General features: G+C 44.8%; 1 protein-coding gene and 26 non-coding genes across 27 annotated transcripts in view; all 27 read left to right on the top strand.

The window, feature by feature from the left end:
- Nucleotides 1–217: 217 nt before the first annotated feature.
- Nucleotides 218–305, top strand: trnay-gua. Its single transcript is given in 2 exon segments — nt 218–254; nt 270–305. It is a non-coding gene; the product is annotated as a tRNA-Tyr (tRNA).
- A 519-nt stretch (nt 306–824) lies between these two features.
- trnay-gua lies at nt 825–912 on the top strand. The gene is given in 2 exon segments: nt 825–861; nt 877–912. It is a non-coding gene; the product is annotated as a tRNA-Tyr (tRNA).
- Nucleotides 913–1142: 230 nt separating this feature from the next.
- On the top strand, nt 1143–1230 carry trnay-gua. The gene is given in 2 exon segments: nt 1143–1179; nt 1195–1230. It is a non-coding gene; the product is annotated as a tRNA-Tyr (tRNA).
- A 490-nt stretch (nt 1231–1720) lies between these two features.
- On the top strand, nt 1721–1808 carry trnay-gua. The gene is given in 2 exon segments: nt 1721–1757; nt 1773–1808. It is a non-coding gene; the product is annotated as a tRNA-Tyr (tRNA).
- A 230-nt stretch (nt 1809–2038) lies between these two features.
- trnay-gua lies at nt 2039–2126 on the top strand. The gene is given in 2 exon segments: nt 2039–2075; nt 2091–2126. It is a non-coding gene; the product is annotated as a tRNA-Tyr (tRNA).
- Nucleotides 2127–3483: 1357 nt separating this feature from the next.
- On the top strand, nt 3484–3571 carry trnay-gua. Its single transcript is given in 2 exon segments — nt 3484–3520; nt 3536–3571. It is a non-coding gene; the product is annotated as a tRNA-Tyr (tRNA).
- A 230-nt stretch (nt 3572–3801) lies between these two features.
- Nucleotides 3802–3889, top strand: trnay-gua. Its single transcript is given in 2 exon segments — nt 3802–3838; nt 3854–3889. It is a non-coding gene; the product is annotated as a tRNA-Tyr (tRNA).
- Nucleotides 3890–4437: 548 nt separating this feature from the next.
- On the top strand, nt 4438–4525 carry trnay-gua. Its single transcript is given in 2 exon segments — nt 4438–4474; nt 4490–4525. It is a non-coding gene; the product is annotated as a tRNA-Tyr (tRNA).
- Nucleotides 4526–4726: 201 nt separating this feature from the next.
- Nucleotides 4727–4814, top strand: trnay-gua. Its single transcript is given in 2 exon segments — nt 4727–4763; nt 4779–4814. It is a non-coding gene; the product is annotated as a tRNA-Tyr (tRNA).
- Nucleotides 4815–5015: 201 nt separating this feature from the next.
- Nucleotides 5016–5103, top strand: trnay-gua. Its single transcript is given in 2 exon segments — nt 5016–5052; nt 5068–5103. It is a non-coding gene; the product is annotated as a tRNA-Tyr (tRNA).
- Nucleotides 5104–5333: 230 nt separating this feature from the next.
- trnay-gua lies at nt 5334–5421 on the top strand. Its single transcript is given in 2 exon segments — nt 5334–5370; nt 5386–5421. It is a non-coding gene; the product is annotated as a tRNA-Tyr (tRNA).
- A 779-nt stretch (nt 5422–6200) lies between these two features.
- trnay-gua lies at nt 6201–6288 on the top strand. Its single transcript is given in 2 exon segments — nt 6201–6237; nt 6253–6288. It is a non-coding gene; the product is annotated as a tRNA-Tyr (tRNA).
- Nucleotides 6289–6518: 230 nt separating this feature from the next.
- Nucleotides 6519–6606, top strand: trnay-gua. Its single transcript is given in 2 exon segments — nt 6519–6555; nt 6571–6606. It is a non-coding gene; the product is annotated as a tRNA-Tyr (tRNA).
- A 201-nt stretch (nt 6607–6807) lies between these two features.
- On the top strand, nt 6808–6895 carry trnay-gua. The gene is given in 2 exon segments: nt 6808–6844; nt 6860–6895. It is a non-coding gene; the product is annotated as a tRNA-Tyr (tRNA).
- A 779-nt stretch (nt 6896–7674) lies between these two features.
- trnay-gua lies at nt 7675–7762 on the top strand. The gene is given in 2 exon segments: nt 7675–7711; nt 7727–7762. It is a non-coding gene; the product is annotated as a tRNA-Tyr (tRNA).
- A 230-nt stretch (nt 7763–7992) lies between these two features.
- trnay-gua lies at nt 7993–8080 on the top strand. The gene is given in 2 exon segments: nt 7993–8029; nt 8045–8080. It is a non-coding gene; the product is annotated as a tRNA-Tyr (tRNA).
- Nucleotides 8081–8281: 201 nt separating this feature from the next.
- trnay-gua lies at nt 8282–8369 on the top strand. Its single transcript is given in 2 exon segments — nt 8282–8318; nt 8334–8369. It is a non-coding gene; the product is annotated as a tRNA-Tyr (tRNA).
- An 808-nt stretch (nt 8370–9177) lies between these two features.
- trnay-gua lies at nt 9178–9265 on the top strand. Its single transcript is given in 2 exon segments — nt 9178–9214; nt 9230–9265. It is a non-coding gene; the product is annotated as a tRNA-Tyr (tRNA).
- A 201-nt stretch (nt 9266–9466) lies between these two features.
- Nucleotides 9467–9554, top strand: trnay-gua. The gene is given in 2 exon segments: nt 9467–9503; nt 9519–9554. It is a non-coding gene; the product is annotated as a tRNA-Tyr (tRNA).
- Nucleotides 9555–10680: 1126 nt separating this feature from the next.
- trnay-gua lies at nt 10681–10768 on the top strand. The gene is given in 2 exon segments: nt 10681–10717; nt 10733–10768. It is a non-coding gene; the product is annotated as a tRNA-Tyr (tRNA).
- Nucleotides 10769–13079: 2311 nt separating this feature from the next.
- On the top strand, nt 13080–13167 carry trnay-gua. Its single transcript is given in 2 exon segments — nt 13080–13116; nt 13132–13167. It is a non-coding gene; the product is annotated as a tRNA-Tyr (tRNA).
- A 230-nt stretch (nt 13168–13397) lies between these two features.
- On the top strand, nt 13398–13485 carry trnay-gua. Its single transcript is given in 2 exon segments — nt 13398–13434; nt 13450–13485. It is a non-coding gene; the product is annotated as a tRNA-Tyr (tRNA).
- A 201-nt stretch (nt 13486–13686) lies between these two features.
- Nucleotides 13687–13774, top strand: trnay-gua. Its single transcript is given in 2 exon segments — nt 13687–13723; nt 13739–13774. It is a non-coding gene; the product is annotated as a tRNA-Tyr (tRNA).
- Nucleotides 13775–13975: 201 nt separating this feature from the next.
- Nucleotides 13976–14063, top strand: trnay-gua. The gene is given in 2 exon segments: nt 13976–14012; nt 14028–14063. It is a non-coding gene; the product is annotated as a tRNA-Tyr (tRNA).
- A 1126-nt stretch (nt 14064–15189) lies between these two features.
- Nucleotides 15190–15277, top strand: trnay-gua. Its single transcript is given in 2 exon segments — nt 15190–15226; nt 15242–15277. It is a non-coding gene; the product is annotated as a tRNA-Tyr (tRNA).
- Nucleotides 15278–15796: 519 nt separating this feature from the next.
- Nucleotides 15797–15884, top strand: trnay-gua. The gene is given in 2 exon segments: nt 15797–15833; nt 15849–15884. It is a non-coding gene; the product is annotated as a tRNA-Tyr (tRNA).
- A 561-nt stretch (nt 15885–16445) lies between these two features.
- The window catches only part of LOC117773155, a 4580-nt gene continuing 145 nt past the window's right edge, over nt 16446–20880 (top strand). The window contains exons 1-6 of the mRNA XM_034604859.1: nt 16446–16562; nt 17569–17690; nt 18558–18597; nt 18723–19342; nt 19438–19765; nt 19956–20850. Coding sequence (XP_034460750.1) covers nt 16446–16562; nt 17569–17690; nt 18558–18597; nt 18723–19342; nt 19438–19765; nt 19956–20850 — 2122 coding nt within the window. The remainder of the gene's footprint in view (nt 16563–17568; nt 17691–18557; nt 18598–18722; nt 19343–19437; nt 19766–19955; nt 20851–20880) is intronic.

Genomic DNA, 20880 nt, shown 5'->3' on the forward strand with positions numbered 1-20880 from the left:
GTTGGAAATTTGCACCTGAGACTTAACGACTCGCAACATATCATCAGCCCTTCACACCTCTAGTCAGGGTACCTCAATGACCCAAAAGCAGCTAGAGAGGGCAGGGCAGTCATTGAGCTGAAGGTTTAGCATAGGGACTCTGAAGACAGTTGAACGTTTTCTAACCAGGATATGGACATTTTCCAAAAGTATGCTACACTGTTAAAAGTGATATAACCCTTCGATAGCTCAGTTGGAAGAGCGGAGGACTGTAGGTTACATATGTTGACATCCTTAGGTCGCTGGTTCAACTCCGGCTCGAAGGAGGAGTCTTTTATAGGCTTAACGATCACAAGATATCAACAGCAGTTCACACCTCTAGTCAGGGTACCTCAATGACCAAAAAGTAGGCTGGGCAGTCAATGTCCTGAATGTTTAGCATAGAGACTCAGAAGGCAGTTGAACGTGTTCTAACCAGGATATGGGCATTTTCCAAAAGTGTGCTACACTGTTATACATGATATAACCCTTCGATAGCTCAGTTGGAAGAGCGGAGGACTGTAGGTTACATATGTTGACATCCTTAGGTCCCTGGTTCAACTCCGGCTCGAAGGAGCAGTCTTTTACAGTTGGAAATTTGCACCTGAGACTTAACGACTCGCAACATATCATCAGCCCTTCACACCTCTAGTCAGGGTACCTCAACGACCCAAAAGCAGCTAGAGAGGGCAGGGCAGTCATTGAGCTGAATGTTTAGCATAGGGACTCTGAAGACAGTTGAACGTTTTCTAACCAGGATATGGACATTTTCCAAAAGTATGCTACACTGTTAAAAGTGATATAACCCTTCGATAGCTCAGTTGGAAGAGCGGAGGACTGTAGGTTACATATGTTGACATCCTTAGGTCGCTGGTTCAACTCCGGCTCGAAGGATATGTCTTTTACAGTTGGAAATTTGCACCTGAGACTTAACGACTCGCAACATATCATCAGCCCTTCACACCTCTAGTCAGGGTACCTCAACGACCCAAAAGCAGCTAGAGAGGGCAGGGCAGTCATTGAGCTGAAGGTTTAGCATAGGGACTCTGAAGACAGTTGAACGTTTTCTAACCAGGATATGGACATTTTCCAAAAGTATGCTACACTGTTAAACCTGATTTAACCCTTCGATAGCTCAGTTGGAAGAGCGGAGGACTGTAGGTTACATTTGTTGACATCCTTAGGTCGCTGGTTCAACTCCGGCTCGAAGGAGGAGTCTTTTATAGGCTAAACGATCACAAGATATCAACAGCAGTTCACACCTCTAGTCAGGGTACCTCAATGACCAAAAAGTAGGCTGGGCAGTCAATGTCCTGAATGTTTAGCATAGAGACTCAGAAGGCAGTTGAACGTGTTCTTACCAGGATATGGGCATTTTCCAAAAGTATGCTTCACTGTTAAACCTGATTTAACCCTTCGATAGCTCAGTTGGAAGAGAGGAGGACTGTAGGTTGCATACGCTGACATCCTCAGGTCGCTCGTTCAACTCCAGCTCGAAGGAGGAGTCTTTTATAGTCTTAACGATCACAAGATATCAACAGCAGTTCACACCTCTAGTCAGGGTACCTCAATGACCAAAAAGTAGGCTGGGCAGTCAATGTCCTGAATGTTTAGTCTAGAGACTCAGAAGGCAGTTCAACGTGTTCTAACCAGGATATGGGCATTTTCCAAAAGTATGCTACACTGTTAAACCTGATTTAACCCTTCGATAGCTCAGTTGGAAGAGCGGAGGACTGTAGGTTACATATGTTGACATCCTTAGGTCGCTGGTTCAACTCCGGCTCGAAGGATATGTCTTTTACAGTTGGAAATTTGCACCTGAGACTTAACGACTCGCAACATATCATCAGCCCTTCACACCTCTAGTCAGGGTACCTCAACGACCCAAAAGCAGCTAGAGAGGGCAGGGCAGTCATTGAGCTGAAGGTTTAGCATAGGGACTCTGAAGACAGTTGAACGTTTTCTAACCAGGATATGGACATTTTCCAAAAGTATGCTACACTGTTAAACCTGATTTAACCCTTCGATAGCTCAGTTGGAAGAGCGGAGGACTGTAGGTTACATATGTTGACATCCTTAGGTCGCTGGTTCAACTCCGGCTCGAAGGAGGAGTCTTTTATAGGCTAAACGATCACAAGATATCAACAGCAGTTCACACCTCTAGTCAGGGTACCTCAATGACCAAAAAGTAGGCTGTGCAGTCAATGTCCTGAATGTTTAGCATAGGGACTCTGAAGACAGCTGAACATTTTCTAACCAGGATATGGACATTTTCCAAAAGTATGCTACACTGTTAAAAGTGATATAACCCTTCGATAGCTCAGTTGGAAGAGAGGAGGACTGTAGGTTACATATGTTGACATCCTTAGGTCGCTGGTTCAACTCCGGCTCGAAGGAGGAGTCTTTTATAGGCTTAACGATCACAAGATATCAACAGCAGTTCACACCTCTACTCAGGGTACCTCAATGACCAAAAAGTAGGCTGGGGAGTCAATGTCCTGAATGTTTAGCATAGAGACTCAGAAGGCAGTTGAACGTGTTCTAACCAGGATATGGGCATTTTCCAAAAGTGTGCTACACTGTTAAATCTGATTTAACCCTTCGATAGCTCAGTTGGAAGAGAGGAGGACTGTAGGTTGCATACGCTGACATCCGCAGGTCGCTGGTTTAACTCCGGCTCTAAGGAGGAGTCTTTTATAGGCTAAACGATCACAAGATATCAACAGCAGTTCACACCTCTAGTCAGGGTACCTCAATGACCAAAAAGTAGGCTGTGCAGTCAATGTCCTGAATGTTTAGCATAGGGACTCTGAAGACAGTTGAACGTTTTCTAACCAGGATATGGAAATTTTCCAAAAGTATGCTACACTGTTCAACATGATATAACCCTTCGATAGCTCAGTTGGAAGAGCGGAGGACTGTAGGTTACATACGCTGACATCCTCAGGTCGCTCGTTCAACTCCAGCTCGAAGGAGGAGTCTTTTATAGTCTTAACGATCACAAGATATCAACAGCAGTTCACACCTCTAGTCAGGGTACCTCAATGACCAAAAAGTAGGCTGGGCAGTCAATGTCCTGAATGTTTAGTCTAGAGACTCAGAAGGCAGTTCAACGTTTTCTAACCAGGATATGGACATTTTCCAAAAGTATGCTACACTGTTAAACCTGATTTAACCCTTCGATAGCTCAGTTGGAAGAGCGGAGGACTGTAGGTTACATATGTTCACATCCTTAGGTCGCTGGTTCAACTTCGGCTCGAAGGAGGAGTCTTTTATAGGCTAAACGATCACAAGATATCAACAGCAGTTCACACCTCTAGTCAGGGTACCTCAATGACCAAAAAGAAGGCTGTGCAGTCAATGTCCTGAATGTTTAGCATAGGGACTCTGAAGACAGTTCAACATTTTCTAACCAGGATATGGACATTTTCCAAAAGAACGCTACACTGTTAAACCTGATTTAACCCTTCGATAGCTCAGTTGGAAGAGCGGAGGACTGTAGGTTACATACGCTGACATCCTTAGGTCGCTGGTTCAACTCCGGCTCGAAGGAGGAGTCTTTTACAGTTGGAAATTTGCACCTGAGACTTAACGACTCGCAACATATCATCAGCCCTTCACACCTCTAGTCAGGGTACCTCAATGACCCAAAAGCAGCTAGAGAGGGCAGGGCAGTCATTGAGCTGAAGGTTTAGCATAGGGACTCTGAAGACAGTTGAACGTCTTCTAACCAGGATATGGACATTTTCCAAAAGTATGCTACACTGTTAAAAGTGATATAACCCTTCGATAGCTCAGTTGGAAGAGCGGAGGACTGTAGGTTACATATGTTGACATCCTTAGGTCGCTGGTTCAACTCCGGCTCGAAGGAGCAGCCTTTTACAGTTGGAAATTTGCACCTGAGACTTAACGACTCGCAACATATCATCAGCCCTTCACACCTCTAGTCAGGGTACCTCAACGACCCAAAAGCAGCTAGAGAGGGCAGGGCAGTCATTGAGCTGAATGTTTAGCATAGGGACTCTGAAGACAGTTGAACGTTTTCTAACCAGGATATGGACATTTTCCAAAAGTATGCTACACTGTTAAACCTGATTTAACCCTTCGATAGCTCAGTTGGAAGAGCGGAGGACTGTAGGTTACATATGTTGACATCCTTAGGTCACTGGTTCAACTCCGGCTCGAAGGATATGTCTTTTACAGTTGGAAATTTGCACCTGAGACTTAACGACTCGCAACATATCATCAGCCCTTCACACCTCTAGTCAGGGTACCTCAACGACCCAAAAGCAGCTACAGAGGGCAGGGCAGTCATTGAGCTGAAGGTTTAGCATAGGGACTCTGAAGACAGTTGAACGTTTTCTAACCAGGATATGGACATTTTCCAAAAGTATGCTACACTGTTAAACCTGATTTAACCCTTCGATAGCTCAGTTGGAAGAGCGGAGGACTGTAGGTTACATATGTTGACATCCTTAGGTCGCTGGTTCAACTCCGGCTCGAAGGAGGAGTCTTTTATAGGCTAAACGATCACAAGATATCAACAGCAGTTCACACCTCTAGTCAGGGTACCTCAATGACCAAAAAGTAGGCTGGGCAGTCAATGTCCTGAATGTTTAGTCTAGAGACTCAGAAGGCAGTTCAACGTGTTCTAACCAGGATATGGGCATTTTCCAAAAGTATGCTACACTGTTAAACCTGATTTAACCCTTCGATAGCTCAGTTGGAAGAGCGGAGGACTGTAGGTTACATATGTTGACATCCTTAGGTCGCTGGTTCAACTCCGGCTCGAAGGAGGAGTCTTTTATAGGCTAAACGATCACAAGATATCAACAGCAGTTCACACCTCTAGTCAGGGTACCTCAATGACCAAAAAGTAGGCTGTGCAGTCAATGTCCTGAATGTTTAGCATAGGGACTCTGAAGACAGTTCAACATTTTCTAACCAGGATATGGACATTTTCCAAAAGAACGCTACACTGTTAAACCTGATTTAACCCTTCGATAGCTCAGTTGGAAGAGCGGAGGACTGTAGGTTACATACGCTGACATCCTTAGGTCGCTGGTTCAACTCCGGCTCGAAGGAGGAGTCTTTTACAGTTGGAAATTTGCACCTGAGACTTAACGACTCGCAACATATCATCAGCCCTTCACACCTCTAGTCAGGGTACCTCAACGACCCAAAAGCAGCTAGAGAGGGCAGGGCAGTCATTGAGCTGAAGGTTTAGCATAGGGACTCTGAAGACAGTTGAACGTTTTCTAACCAGGATATGGACATTTTCCAAAAGTATGCTACACTGTTAAAAGTGATATAACCCTTCGATAGCTCAGTTGGAAGAGCGGAGGACTGTAGGTTACATATGTTGACATCCTTAGGTCGCTGGTTCAACTCCGGCTCGAAGGAGGAGTCTTTTATAGGCTTAACGATCACAAGATATCAACAGCAGTTCACACCTCTAGTCAGGGTACCTCAATGACCAAAAAGTAGGCTGGGGAGTCAATGTCCTGAATGTTTAGCATAGAGACTCAGAAGGCAGTTGAACGTGTTCTAACCAGGATATGGGCATTTTCCAAAAGTGTGCTACACTGTTATACATGATATAACCCTTCGATAGCTCAGTTGGAAGAGCGGAGGACTGTATGTTACATATGTTGACATCCTTAGGTCGCTGGTTCAACTCCGGCTCGAAGGAGGAGTCTTTTATAGGCTAAACGATCACAAGATATCAACAGCAGTTCACACCTCTAGTCAGGGTACCTCAATGACCAAAAAGTAGGCTGGGCAGTCAATGTCCTGAATGTTTAGCATAGAGACTCAGAAGGCAGTTGAACGTGTTCTTACCAGGATATGGGCATTTTCCAAAAGTATGCTTCACTGTTAAACCTGATTTAACCCTTCGATAGCTCAGTTGGAAGAGAGGAGGACTGTAGGTTGCATACGCTGACATCCTCAGGTCGCTCGTTCAACTCCAGCTCGAAGGAGGAGTCTTTTATAGTCTTAACGATCACAAGATATCAACAGCAGTTCACACCTCTAGTCAGGGTACCTCAATGACCAAAAAGTAGGCTGGGCAGTCAATGTCCTGAATGTTTAGTCTAGAGACTCAGAAGGCAGTTCAACGTGTTCTAACCAGGATATGGGCATTTTCCAAAAGTATGCTACACTGTTAAACCTGATTTAACCCTTCGATAGCTCAGTTGGAAGAGCGGAGGACTGTAGGTTACATATGTTGACATCCTTAGGTCGCTGGTTCAACTCCGGCTCGAAGGATATGTCTTTTACAGTTGGAAATTTGCACCTGAGACTTAACGACTCGCAACATATCATCAGCCCTTCACACCTCTAGTCAGGGTACCTCAACGACCCAAAAGCAGCTAGAGAGGGCAGGGCAGTCATTGAGCAGAAGGTTTAGCATAGGGACTCTGAAGACAGTTGAACGTTTTCTAACCAGGATATGGACATTTTCCAAAAGTATGCTACACTGTTAAACCTGATTTAACCCTTCGATAGCTCAGTTGGAAGAGCGGAGGACTGTAGGTTACATATGTTGACATCCTTAGGTCGCTGGTTCAACTCCGGCTCGAAGGAGGAGTCTTTTATAGGCTTAACGATCACAAGATATCAACAGCAGTTCACACCTCTAGTCAGGGTACCTCAATGACCAAAAAGTAGGCTGGGCAGTCAATGTCCTGAATGTTTAGCATAGAGACTCAGAAGGCAGTTGAACGTGTTCTAACCAGGATATGGGCATTTTCCAAAAGTATGCTACACTGTTAAACCTGATTTAACCCTTCGATAGCTCAGTTGGAAGAGCGGAGGACTGTAGGTTATATATGTTGACATCCTTAGGTCGCTGGTTCAACTCCGGCTCGAAGGAGGAGTCTTTTATAGGCTTAACGATCACAAGATATCAACAGCAGTTCACACCTCTAGTCAGGGTACCTCAATGACCAAAAAGTAGGCTGTGCAGTCAATTTCCTGAATGTTTAGCATAGGGACTCTGAAGACAGCTGAACATTTTCTAACCAGGATATGGACATTTTCCAAAAGTATGCTACACTGTTAAAAGTGATATAACCCTTCGATAGCTCAGTTGGAAGAGAGGAGGACTGTAGGTTACATTTGTTGACATCCGTAGGTCGCTGGTTCAACTCCGGCTCGAAGGAGGAGTCTTTTATAGGCTAAACGATCACAAGATATCAACAGCAGTTCACACCTCTAGTCAAGGTACCTCAATGACCAAAAAGTAGGCTGGGCAGTCAATGTCCTGAATGTTTAGCATAGAGACTCAGAAGGCAGTTGAACGTGTTCTTACCAGGATATGGGCATTTTCCAAAAGTATGCTTCACTGTTAAACCTGATTTAACCCTTCGATAGCTCAGTTGGAAGAGAGGAGGACTGTAGGTTGCATACGCTGACATCCTCAGGTCGCTCGTTCAACTCCAGCTCGAAGGAGGAGTCTTTTATAGTCTTAACGATCACAAGATATCAACAGCAGTTCACACCTCTAGTCAGGGTACCTCAATGACCAAAAAGTAGGCTGGGCAGTCAATGTCCTGAATGTTTAGTCTAGAGACTCAGAAGGCAGTTCAACGTGTTCTAACCAGGATATGGGCATTTTCCAAAAGTATGCTACACTGTTAAACCTGATTTAACCCTTCGATAGCTCAGTTGGAAGAGCGGAGGACTGTAGGTTACATATGTTGACATCCTTAGGTCGCTGGTTCAACTCCGGCTCGAAGGATATGTCTTTTACAGTTGGAAATTTGCACCTGAGACTTAACGACTCGCAACATATCATCAGCCCTTCACACCTCTAGTCAGGGTACCTCAACGACCCAAAAGCAGCTAGAGAGGGCAGGGCAGTCATTGAGCTGAAGGTTTAGCATAGGGACTCTGAAGACAGTTGAACGTTTTCTAACCAGGATATGGACATTTTCCAAAAGTATGCTACACTGTTAAACCTGATTTAACCCTTCGATAGCTCAGTTGGAAGAGCGGAGGACTGTAGGTTACATATGTTGACATCCTTAGGTCGCTGGTTCAACTCCGGCTCGAAGGAGGAGTCTTTTATAGGCTAAACGATCACAAGATATCAACAGCAGTTCACACCTCTAGTCAGGGTACCTCAATGACCAAAAAGTAGCCTGGGCAGTCAATGTCCTGAATGTTTAGCATAGGGACTCTAAAGACAGCTGAACATTTTCTAACCAGGATATGGACATTTTCCAAAAGTATGCTACACTGTTAAAAGTGATATAACCCTTCGATAGCTCAGTTGGAAGAGCGGAGGACTGTAGGTTACATATGTTGACATCCTTAGGTCGCTGGTTCAACTCCGGCTCGAAGGAGGAGTCTTTTACAGTTGGAAATTTGCACCTGAGACTTAACGACTCTCAACATATCATCAGCCCTTCACACCTCTAGTCAGGGTACCTCAACGACCCAAAAGCAGCTAGAGAGGGCGGGGCAGTCATTGAGCTGAAGGTTTAGCATAGGGACTCTGAAGACAGTTGAACATTTTCTAACCAGGATATGGACATTTTCCAAAAGTATGCTACACTGTTAAAAGTGATATAACCCTTCGATAGCTCAGTTGGAAGAGCGGAGGACTGTAGGTTACATATGTTGACATCCATAGGTCGCTGGTTCAACTCCGGCTCGAAGGAGGAGTCGTTTATAGGCTTAACGATCACAAGATATCAACAGAAGTTCACACCTCTTGTCAGGGTACCTCAATGACCAAAAAGTAGGCTGGGCAGTCAATGTCCTGAATGTTTAGCATAGAGACTCAGAAGGCAGTTGAACGTGTTCTTACCAGGATATGGGCATTTTCCAAAAGTATGCTTCACTGTTAAACCTGATTTAACCCTTCGATAGCTCAGTTGGAAGAGAGGAGGACTGTAGGTTGCATACGCTGACATCCTCAGGTCGCTCGTTCAACTCCAGCTCGAAGAAGGAGTCTTTTATAGTCTTAACGATCACAAGATATCAACAGCAGTTCACACCTCTAGTCAGGGTACCTCAATGACCAAAAAGTAGGCTGGGCAGTCAATGTCCTGAATGTTTAGTCTAGAGACTCAGAAGGCAGTTCAACGTGTTCTAACCAGGATATGGACATTTTCCAAAAGTATGCTACACTGTTAAACCTGATTTAACCCTTCGATAGCTCAGTTGGAAGAGCGGAGGACTGTAGGTTACATATGTTCACATCCTTAGGTCGCTGGTTCAACTCCGGCTCGAAGGAGGAGTCTTATATAGGCTAAACGATCACAAGATATCAACAGCAGTTCACACCTCTAGTCAGGGTACCTCAATGACCAAAAAGTAGGCTGTGCAGTCAATGTCCTGAATGTTTAGCATAGGGACTCTGAAGACAGTTCAACATTTTCTAACCAGGATATGGACATTTTCCAAAAGAACGCTACACTGTTAAACCTGATTTAACCCTTCGATAGCTCAGTTGGAAGAGCGGAGGACTGTAGGTTACATATGTTGATATCCTTAGGTCGCTGGTTCAACTCCGGCTCGAAGGATATGTCTTTTACAGTTGGAAATTTGCACCTGAGACTTAACGACTCGCAACATATCATCAGCCCTTCACACCTCTAGTCAGGGTACCTCAACGACCCAAAAGCAGCTAGAGAGGGCAGGGCAGTCATTGAGCAGAAGGTTTAGCATAGGGACTCTGAAGACAGTTGAACGTTTTCTAACCAGGATATGGACATTTTCCAAAAGTATGCTACACTGTTAAACCTGATTTAACCCTTCGATAGCTCAGTTGGAAGAGCGGAGGACTGTAGGTTACATATGTTGACATCCTTAGGTCGCTGGTTTAACTCCGGCTCGAAGGAAGAGTCTTTTATAGGCTTAACGATCACAAGATATCAACAGCAGTTCACACCTCTAGTCAGGGTACCTCAATGACCAAAAAGTAGGCTGGGCAGTCAATGTCCTGAATGTTTAGCATAGAGACTCAGAAGGCAGTTGAACGTGTTCTTACCAGGATATGGGCATTTTCCAAAAGTATGCTACACTGTTAAACCTGATTTAACCCTTCGATAGCTCAGTTGGAAGAGCGGAAGACTGTAGGTTACATATGTTGACATCCTTAGGTCGCTGGTTCAACTCCGGCTCGAAGGATATGTCTTTTACAGTTGGAAATTTGCACCTGAGACTTAACGACTCGCAACATATCATCAGCCCTTCACACCTCTAGTCAGGGTACCTCAACGACCCAAAAGCAGCTAGAGAGGGCAGGGCAGTCATTGAGCTGAAGGTTTAGCATAGGGACTCTGAAGACAGTTGAACATTTTCTAACCAGGATATGGACATTTTCCAAAAGTATGCTACACTGTTAAAAATGATATAACCCTTCGATAGCTCAGTTGGAAGAGCGGAGGACTGTAGGTTACATATGTTGACATCCATAGGTCGCTGGTTCAACTCCGGCTCGAAGGAGGAGTCGTTTATAGGCTTAATGATCACAAGATATCAACAGAAGTTCACACCTCTTGTCAGGGTACCTCAATGACCAAAAAGTAGGCTGGGCAGTCAATGTCCTGAATGTTTAGTCTAGAGACTCAGAAGGCAGTTCAACGTGTTCTAACCAGGATATGGGCATTTTCCAAAAGTATGCTACACTGTTAAACCTGATTTAACCCTTCGATAGCTCAGTTGGAAGAGCGGAGGACTGTAGGTTACATATGTTGACATCCTTAGGTCGCTGGTTCAACTCCGGCTCGAAGGATATGTCTTTTACAGTTGGAAATTTGCACCTCAGACTTAACGACTTGCAACATATCATCAGCCCTTCACACCTCTAGTCAGGGTACCTCAACGACCCAAAAGCAGCTAGAGAGGGCAGGGCAGTCATTGAGCTGAAGGTTTAGCATAGGGACTCTGAAGACAGTTGAACATTTTCTAACCAGGATATGGACATTTTCCAAAAGTATGCTACACTGTTAAAAGTGATATAACCCTTCGATAGCTCAGTTGGAAGAGCGGAGGACTGTAGGTTACATATGTTGACATCCATAGGTCGCTGGTTCAACTCCGGCTCGAAGGAGGAGTCGTTTATAGGCTTAATGATCACAAGATATCAACAGAAGTTCACACCTCTTGTCAGGGTACCTCAATGACCAAAAAGTAGGCTGGGCAGTCAATGTCCTGAATGTTTAGCATAGAGACTCAGAAGGCAGTTGAACGTGTTCTTACCAGGATATGGGCATTTTCCAAAAGTATGCTACACTGTTAAACCTGATTTAACCCTTCGATAGCTCAGTTGGAAGAGCGGAGGACTGTAGGTTACATATGTTGACATCCTTAGATCGCTGGTTCAACTCCGGCTCGAAGCAGGAGTCTTTTATAGGCTAAACGATCACAAGATATCAACAGCAGTTCACAACTCTAGTCAGGGTACCTCAATGACCAAAAAGTAGGCTGTGTAGTCAATGTCCTGAATGTTTAGCATAGGGACTCTGAAGACAGTTCAACATTTTCTAACCAGGATATGGACATTTTCCAAAAGAATGCTACACTGTTAAACCTGATTTAACCCTTCGATAGCTCAGTTGGAACAGCGGAGGACTGTAGGTTACATACGCTGATATCCTTAGGACGCTGGTTCAACTCCGCCTCGAAGGAGGAGTCTTTTACAGTTGGAAATTTGTACCTGAGACTTAACGACTCGCAACATATCATCAGCCCTTCACACCTCTAGTCAGGGTACCTCAACGACCCAAAAGCAGCTAGAGAGGGCAGGGCAGTCATTGAGCTGAAGGTTTAGCATAGGGACTCTGAAGACAGTTGAACATTTTCTAACCAGGATATGGACATTTTCCAAAAGTATGCTACACTGTTAAAAGTGACATAACCCTTCGATAGCTCAGTTGGAAGAGCGGAGGACTGTAGGTTACATATGTTGACATCCATAGGTCGCTGGTTCAACTCCGGCTCGAAGGAGGAGTCGTTTATAGGCTTAATGATCACAAGATATCAACAGAAGTTCACACCTCTTGTCAGGGTACCTCAATGACCAAAAAGTAGGCTGGGCAGTCAATGTCCTGAATGTTTAGCATAGAGACTCAGAAGGCAGTTGAACGTGTTCTTACCAGGATATGGACATTTTCCAAAAGTATGCTTCACTGTTAAACCTGATTTAACCCTTCGATAGCTCAGTTGGAAGAGAGGAGGACTGTAGGTTGCATACGCTGACATCCTCAGGTCGCTCGTTCAACTCCAGCTCGAAGGAGGAGTCGTTTATAGGCTTAATGATCACAAGATATCAACAGAAGTTCACACCTCTTGTCAGGGTACCTCAATGACCAAAAAGTAGGCTGGGCAGTCAATGTCCTGAATGTTTAGCATAGAGACTCAGAAGGCAGTTGAACGTGTTCTTACCAGGATATGGGCATTTTCCAAAAGTATGCTTCACTGTTAAACCTGATTTAACCCTTCGATAGCTCAGTTGGAAGAGAGGAGGACTGTAGGTTACATATGTTGACATCCTTAGGTCGCTGGTTCAACTCCAGCTCGAAGGATATGTCTTTTACAGTTGGAAATTTGCACCTGAGACTTAACGACTCGCAACATATCATCAGCCCTTCACACCTCTAGTCAGGGTACCTCAACGACCCAAAAGCAGCTAGAGAGGTCAGGGCAGTCATTGAGCTGAATGTTTAGCATAGGGACTCTGAAGACAGTTGAACGTTTTCTAACCAGGATATGGACATTTTCCAAAAGTATGCTACACTGTTAAACCTGATTTAACCCTTCGATAGCTCAGTTGGAAGAGCAGAGGACTGTAGGTTACATATGTTGACATCCTTAGGTTGCTGGTTCAACTCCGGCTAGAAGGAGGAGTCTTTTATAGGCTAAACGATCACAAGATATCAACAGCAGTTCACAACTCTAGTCAGGGTACCTCAATGACCAAAACGTAGGCTGTGTAGTCAATGTCCTGAATGTTTAGCATAGGGACTCTGAAGACAGTTCAACATTTTCTAACCAGGATATGGACATTTTCCAAAAGAACGCTACACTGTTAAACCTGTTTTAACCCTTCGATAGCTCAGTTGGAAGAGCGGAGGACTGTAGGTTACATATGTTGACATCCTTAGGTCGCTGGTTCAACTCCGGCTCGAAGGAGCAGTCTTTTACAGTTGGATATTTGCACCTGAGACTTAACGACTCGCAACATATCATCAGCCCTTCACACCTCTAGTCAGGGTACCTCAACGACCCAAAAGCAGCTAGAGAGGGCAGGGCAGTCATTGAGCTGAAGGTATAGCATAGGGACTCTGAAGACAGTTGAACGTTTTCTAACCAGGATATGGACATTTTCCAAAAGTATGCTACACTGTTAAAAGTGATATAACCCTTCGATAGCTCAGTTGGAAGAGCAGAGGACTGTAGGTTACATATGTTGACATCCTTAGGTCGCTGGTTCAACTCCGGCTCGAAGGAGGAGTCTTTTATAGGCTTAACGATCACAAGATATCAACAGCAGTTCACACCTCTAGTCAGGGTACCTCAATGACCAAAAAGTAGGCGGGGCAGTCATTGAGCTGAAGGTATAGCATAGGGACTCTGAAGACAGCTGAACATTTTCTAACCAGGATATGGACATTTTCCAAAAGTATGCTACACTGTTAAAAGTGATATAACCCTTCGATAGCTCAGTTGGAAGAGCGGAGGACTGTAGGTTACATATGTTGACATCCTTAGGTCGCTGGTTCAACTCCGGCTCGAAGGAGGAGTCTTTTATAGGCTTAACGATCACAAGATATCAACAGCAGTTCACACCTCTAGTCAGGGTACCTCAATGACCAAAAAGTAGGCTGGGCAGTCAATGTCCTGAATGTTTAGCATAGAGACTCAGAAGGCAGTTCAACGTGTTCTAACCAGGATATGGGCATTTTCCAAAAGTATGCTACACTGTTAAACCTGATTTAACCCTTCGATAGCTCAGTTGGAAGAGCGGAGGACTGTAGGTTACATATGTTGACATCCTTAGGTCGCTGGTTCAACTCCGGCTCGAAGGATATGTCTTTTACAGTTGGAAATTTGCACCTCAGACTTAACGACTTGCAACATATCATCAGCCCTTCACACCTCTAGTCAGGGTACCTCAACGACCCAAAAGCAGCTAGAGAGGGCAGGGCAGTCATTGAGCTGAAGGTTTAGCATAGGGACTCTGAAGACAGTTGAACATTTTCTAACCAGGATATGGACATTTTCCAAAAGTATGCTACACTGTTAAAATTGATATAACCCTTCGATAGCTCAGTTGGAAGAGCGGAGGACTGTAGGTTACATATGTTGACATCCATAGGTCGCTGGTTCAACTCCGGCTCGAAGGAGGAGTCGTTTATAGGCTTAATGATCACAAGATATCAACAGAAGTTCACACCTCTTGTCAGGGTACCTCAATGACCAAAAAGTAGGCTGGGCAGTCAATGTCCTGAATGTTTAGCATAGAGACTCAGAAGGCAGTTGAACGTGTTCTTACCAGGATATGGGCATTTTCCAAAAGTATGCTACACTGTTAAACCTGATTTAACCCTTCGATAGCTCAGTTGGAAGAGCGGAAGACTGTAGGTTACATATGTTGACATCCTTAGGTCGCTGGTTCAACTCCGGCTCGAAGGATATGTCTTTTACAGTTGGAAATTTGCACCTGAGACTTAACGACTCGCAACATATCATCAGCCCTTCACACCTCTAGTCAGGGTACCTCAACGACCCAAAAGCAGCTAGAGAGGGCAGGGCAGTCATTGAGCTGAAGGTTTAGCATAGGGACTCTGAAGACAGTTGAACATTTTCTAACCAGGATATGGACATTTTCCAAAAGTATGCTACACTGTTAAAAGTGATATAACCCTTCGATAGCTCAGTTGGAAGAGCGGAGGACTGTAGGTTACATATGTTGACATCCATAGGTCGCTGGTTCAACTCCGGCTCGAAGGAGGAGTCGTTTATAGGCTTAATGATCACAAGATATCAACAGAAGTTCACACCTCTTGTCAGGGTACCTCAATGACCAAAAAGTAGGCTGGGCAGTCAATGTCCTGAATGTTTAGTCTAGAGACTCAGAAGGCAGTTCAACGTGTTCTAACCAGGATATGGGCATTTTCCAAAAGTATGCTACACTGTTAAACCTGATTTAACCCTTCGATAGCTCAGTTGGAAGAGCGGAGGACTGTAGGTTACATATGTTGACATCCTTAGGTCGCTGGTTCAACTCCGGCTCGAAGGATATGTCTTTTACAGTTGGAAATTTGCACCTCAGACTTAACGACTTGCAACATATCATCAGCCCTTCACACCTCTAGTCAGGGTACCTCAACGACCCAAAAGCAGCTAGAGAGGGCAGGGCAGTCATTGAGCTGAAGGTTTAGCATAGGGACTCTGAAGACAGTTGAACATTTTCTAACCAGGATATGGACATTTTCCAAAAGTATGCTACACTGTTAAAAGTGATATAACCCTTCGATAGCTCAGTTGGAAGAGCGGAGGACTGTAGGTTACATATGTTGACATCCATAGGTCGCTGGTTCAACTCCGGCTCGAAGGAGGAGTCGTTTATAGGCTTAATGATCACAAGATATCAACAGAAGTTCACACCTCTTGTCAGGGTACCTCAATGACCAAAAAGTAGGCTGGGCAGTCAATGTCCTGAATGTTTAGCATAGAGACTCAGAAGGCAGTTGAACGTGTTCTTACCAGGATATGGGCATTTTCCAAAAGTATGCTACACTGTTAAACCTGATTTAACCCTTCGATAGCTCAGTTGGAAGAGCGGAGGACTGTAGGTTACATATGTTGACATCCTTAGGTTGCTGGTTCAACTCCGGCTCGAAGGAGGAGTCTTTTATAGGCTTAACGATCACAAGATATCAACAGCAGTTCACACCTCTAGTCAGGGTACCTCAATGACCAAAAAGTAGGCGGGGCAGTCATTGAGCTGAAGGTATAGCATAGGGACTCTGAAGACAGCTGAACATTTTCTAACCAGGATATGGACATTTTCCAAAAGTATGCTACACTGTTAGAAGTGATATAACCCTTCGATAGCGGTACCCGGGGAGCGAGAGACTGTCTACTCGAGTCCAATCACGTCTCCGTATTTCTATCTTTTGACGGCCAATCCGTAAGCTCTATCTCCATCTTTCGTCGCGCCATCGAATCACGTCGCACCGTCTCCAACTTTCGGGAAAACCAATCAGCGGGTCCGTTCTCCATCTTTCGTCGCGCCATCGAATCACGTCGCCCCGTCTCCAACTTTCGGGAAAACCAATCAGCGGGTCCGTTCTCCATCTTTCGTCGCGCCATCGAATCACGTCGCACCGTCTCCAACTTTCGGAAAGCCAATCAGTGGGTCCGTTCTCCATCTTTCAAGTGACGTCACTTCAATGTGACAGCCAATGACCATGGCCCGTCTTCAACTTTCGGCGCAGCCACAGGAACCCTCCCCCCCTCAGGATTTCTACTGTAAATGTGACCTTTTCAACTCCGTCACTTTGAGGATTTCTACCGGACAGGTAAGATGTCGCCAATGTCATCTCACTTACTCCGACTGCTAGCTAGTAAGCTAATTTATTACACCGACACACGGCTATGACACCGGGTTTAACATTCGCGTTTGTAAAATCACCGTTCATTCATTCGTTGTTGTTGTTACTTTGCCTTTTCCTTTCCATATACCGGTCGTCTTTTTGCACTAAAAAAATCGGCGCTCTTCATACCGCTGTACATTATTATATGTTTATGTGCGCCAAACTTGGCGCTCTTCATACCGCTGTACGTTATTATATGTTTCTGACCGCCAACTTTGGCCCTTTATGAGCGCCAAACTTGGCGCTTTTCATACCGCTGTACGTTATTATATGTTTATGTGCGCCAAACTTGGCGCTTTTCATACCGCTGTACGTTATTATATGTTTATGTGCGCCAAACTTGGCGCTTTTCATACCGCTGTACGTTATTATATGTTTCTGACCGCCAAGTTTGGCCCTTTATGAGCGCCAAACTTGGCGCTTTTCATACCGCTGTACATTATTATATGTTTATGAGCGCCAAACTTGGCGCTTTTCATACCGCTGTACGTTATTATATGTTTATGTGCGCCAAACTTGCCGCTTTTCATACCGCTGTACGTTATTCTAATCTTTATGAGCACTAATTTTAGCTTTTCCTCATAAGGCTGTACATTACTATAAATTTTAATTAGAAAGAGGGAATATGGTTTTGCCTATTGGATTTGAAATAATCCTAATGTTACTGTAGTACCCTCATTCAATTTACAGTAGAGTATAACATCATTATAATGTAACACAAGCTTTAACTTTTGCATGTCTATCAAGTAATAGTAAAGTTGTATAAACGTGTATGTAACCAAACTGCAATACAAGCAGTTATGGAATTCTACTATATTATACAATGAGCTGAAATGTGTTAGAATTTGCTGATAAGTACGCTGATTATTGTTGGGTTTTTTTCCTCACATGTATATGCTTGTATAAACTGAATTGTGTCTATTATTGTCAGATGGCTTCCAAAGACAAAAAACACAGAGCTATGGGTGATGAGGAGTGGATGTCCCGTCTGCGTAAGTTTGCTGCTGTAGGGGTCTGGCCCGCTGATGCAGGAAACCGGCCGGCACCACGCCAGAAAAAGTGGCACGATCTGTTTCTGAAGGTAGACTTGGAGAAAGTGATATGTGTACAATCACTGCACTTAAAGCAAAGTACTAATATTACAATTCACTATCACTATTACAGATTGAGAAATGCCCAATGCAGCTCAGGGGTCAAAGGTCTCTGTTTGGAGGGACACAGACATGTAACTGTGGTTTCCATAACAAGAAGGTATCAGAGGTCTTACATAATATTACAATGTCTTGGTGTTGTATTACATATTATTGAATTTCATTTTCATTTCTTGGAACCTGTAGCCATCAGTCTCTGTGTCATCTTCGGTGACACCACAACCAGGACCCTCATCTGCATCCCCCTCCATAACACCTGGGCAACCACCACGCAAGCCCACTTTGACTTTGGCATCAGTAAGTATTGAGGATATACTGAAGCTAATATTTATATTTTGCACATTTTAAACGGTTACACATACGGTTACTTTTTCTTCTCGTCAGTTAACAAAACCACGGTTTGGTGGATCGCATGGTGCCCATTTACGGCCAAACTTGTCTTTGGCTGGGAAGCATGGAATCAAGGTAATATAAGGACAACATCTTAGTAAACATAGCGGCATTTTCATTTGTTACAGATATGATGAAATGGTCTAGTCTTATAATATCTGTGTTGTTATACCTAATTATGACACAATACTTTATTTATTTTCGTGTGAACTGTCCTCTTCTTCACTTAGACCACAACTGGCACTTCTGAGTCCTCTGCTGTCTCGGGCATTGTGCCAAGTGCCTCTGCACGGAGGACCCCGTCACCTGGCCACAGTTCCAGGCACTATATTCAGACTGTCTCTCCTCTGTCTCTTCCCCCCTCTCCTGTGTCTGCAACCACCTCCACTTCTTGTGTCACATCGGCTGCTGCTGGAGCTGTGAGAAACTCCTCATTTCAGTTGTTTTCTTCACACCCATATTTTATTAAACTTGAAACACGCCTCCTTCATGAGTAGCTTATAATCATGTCTATGTATTTGCCTTTTTGTGATTTATAAATTAGAGAGTGTCAACTGCCACCTCCTTGGATACCTCCTCTGCTCCTCCTGCCCCTGTGGACTCTGCCTCTGGTGAATGTGTCTCCTCTGCTGCAACATCTGTGGCTGGTCCCTCAGCACATCCTGCCCCTGACTCTGAGCCATTGGCCGGACATCTGGTGGCTGCTGCTGCTGCTGCTGGTTCAGAGCCTGGCTGGCTGCCTGCAAAGCTGATGACAACTTTACCAGCTCAGGACCAGAAATGGATTTCAGCAGCTCTGTGGAAGAACCATCGTTTGCGCTCTGACCTGAAGCTGTGGTATAATCCACCATTACCAGCGCTCATTTATCATCAGGCCCCCACTCCAGAGCGCTTTTTTACCCACCGGCTTCTCCTGTGGATGCCCTACCACCTGTGGAAGGTCAGGCTCGCCTGTCCTGTTTGTGGCAACCAGCTCACAGGCTATGGAGCCCACAAGAGAGCCCGCAAGGTTCTGGATGTGGACACATTTTACCTTTTAATTACTGAGACCCTGTGGTGCAGTGCAGCTGGTTGCAAAACCACTTACATTTCCACCAGCAAGACAATATTGGACCAGCTGGCAATGCAACACAGGCTGGAGTTCAGACTGATCCTGACTCAAAGGTTATTATACTGAGATTATTTCGCTTATGTAACGTCTTTGTTTGTCATTGAAACACACTTCAACGTTGCTGTTTTCATTTTTCTTTTCTTTATAGATATGCTTGTGACATACGGGTGATTTGCTTTCTGAGGGAGAGGGCCCTGGGTAACAGCCCCTCCCGGTTGGTCAGGCAGCTGAGGGAAAACCACAGTCGGGAGTGGCTGAAGTTCCTCTGCCGGTACTTTGGTGCATGCACGGACTTTGCTAACCGGCCATGCCTACTCCCTATCACATTCCAGGAGCCGCCTGAGCCAGTAGCTATCCCCTCTCACAGGTGGATGCTATCTGTGTATGGCAGAGACATCTTGAGCAGGCTGGACCACATCAAAGCCAACATCACATGCACCTTTGGAAGTGTCCTAAAAATGGACTCCACCAAAAAGGTACATATTTGGGACTGTAAACACTGTAATATTCTACATTATAACCTCACTTTGTCGAAATTATAACATTAGTAGTACAGACGTGAAATATAACAATGCTTTGTTCATTAAAAGAAACCTCATGTAATTATACTAGCATCGCACATATACAACATATTTAATAACTCACTGTCCTTTATTTGCATCACAGATCACCAAGAAGCTGTCAGGCCTGGCAAAGGGGACTGCCATGTGGCTTACATCTGTGAGCAATGAGGTGGGCCAAATCCTCATCAGTGTCCTGACTGCTCAGGAGGGTCCAGCTCTGGACATCATGGCAGCTGATCTCATCCGGAGATACAGCAATGCTGGTGTGGCCCCTCCTCGGCTACTGTATGTCGACACTGAATGTTGTCGGGAGGGCAGGGTACAGACCAAATTGAAACAACGATTTGGAGGGTGGCCAGACCTCATTGTGAGGTTAGACATTTACCATTTCATGAGGCGACTGGCATCTGGCTGTACAAAGGATTCTCATCCTCTCTACCCCACCTTCATGGCCAAATTGTCCAGCTGCATTTTTGAGTGGGACAGCAGAGATGTTGCCTTGCTGCGGCGAGCCAAGACTGCACAGCTGGTACGGGAAGGTGTACCTAGCATAACGGACAAAATGGTAGAAATGCAGATAACCAAGGCCGAACTGGCCCTGCACTGCAGAAGGCAGACAAGGGGAGAGCAGCAGACAATCATCTTGATTGAATGCCTGCTCAATGAGCTGATAGGGATAAAGGGGAGAGACTCGCTTGGTGTCCCTCTGTTGGACCAGGAGAGGATGCAGCACATCTGGCATGTCCAGACGAGGCATGTAAAGTGCATTCAGGATGAACCGGGTGTGCTTCTCTATACCCAGACGGGCACCACCACCAAAGAGGGCATTGTTCTGCCAAATTACAGGTGTGCTCGAGGGTCCACATCACTTGAGTCCTTCCACCTACACCTGAACAGGTTCATTCCAGGTCTGTATGGATCCCTATACATTGATGAGATTAAATATATAGGGTTCAACGTTTTATTACTATTATTATTATTATTAATACTATTATCCTGTACAGTACTAACACTGACAAAATTCTCCC

The sequence above is a fragment of the Hippoglossus hippoglossus genome, chromosome 13 (genome assembly GCF_009819705.1).
Source record: "Hippoglossus hippoglossus isolate fHipHip1 chromosome 13, fHipHip1.pri, whole genome shotgun sequence".
In the NCBI taxonomy this organism is placed as follows: Eukaryota; Metazoa; Chordata; class Actinopteri; order Pleuronectiformes; family Pleuronectidae; genus Hippoglossus; species Hippoglossus hippoglossus.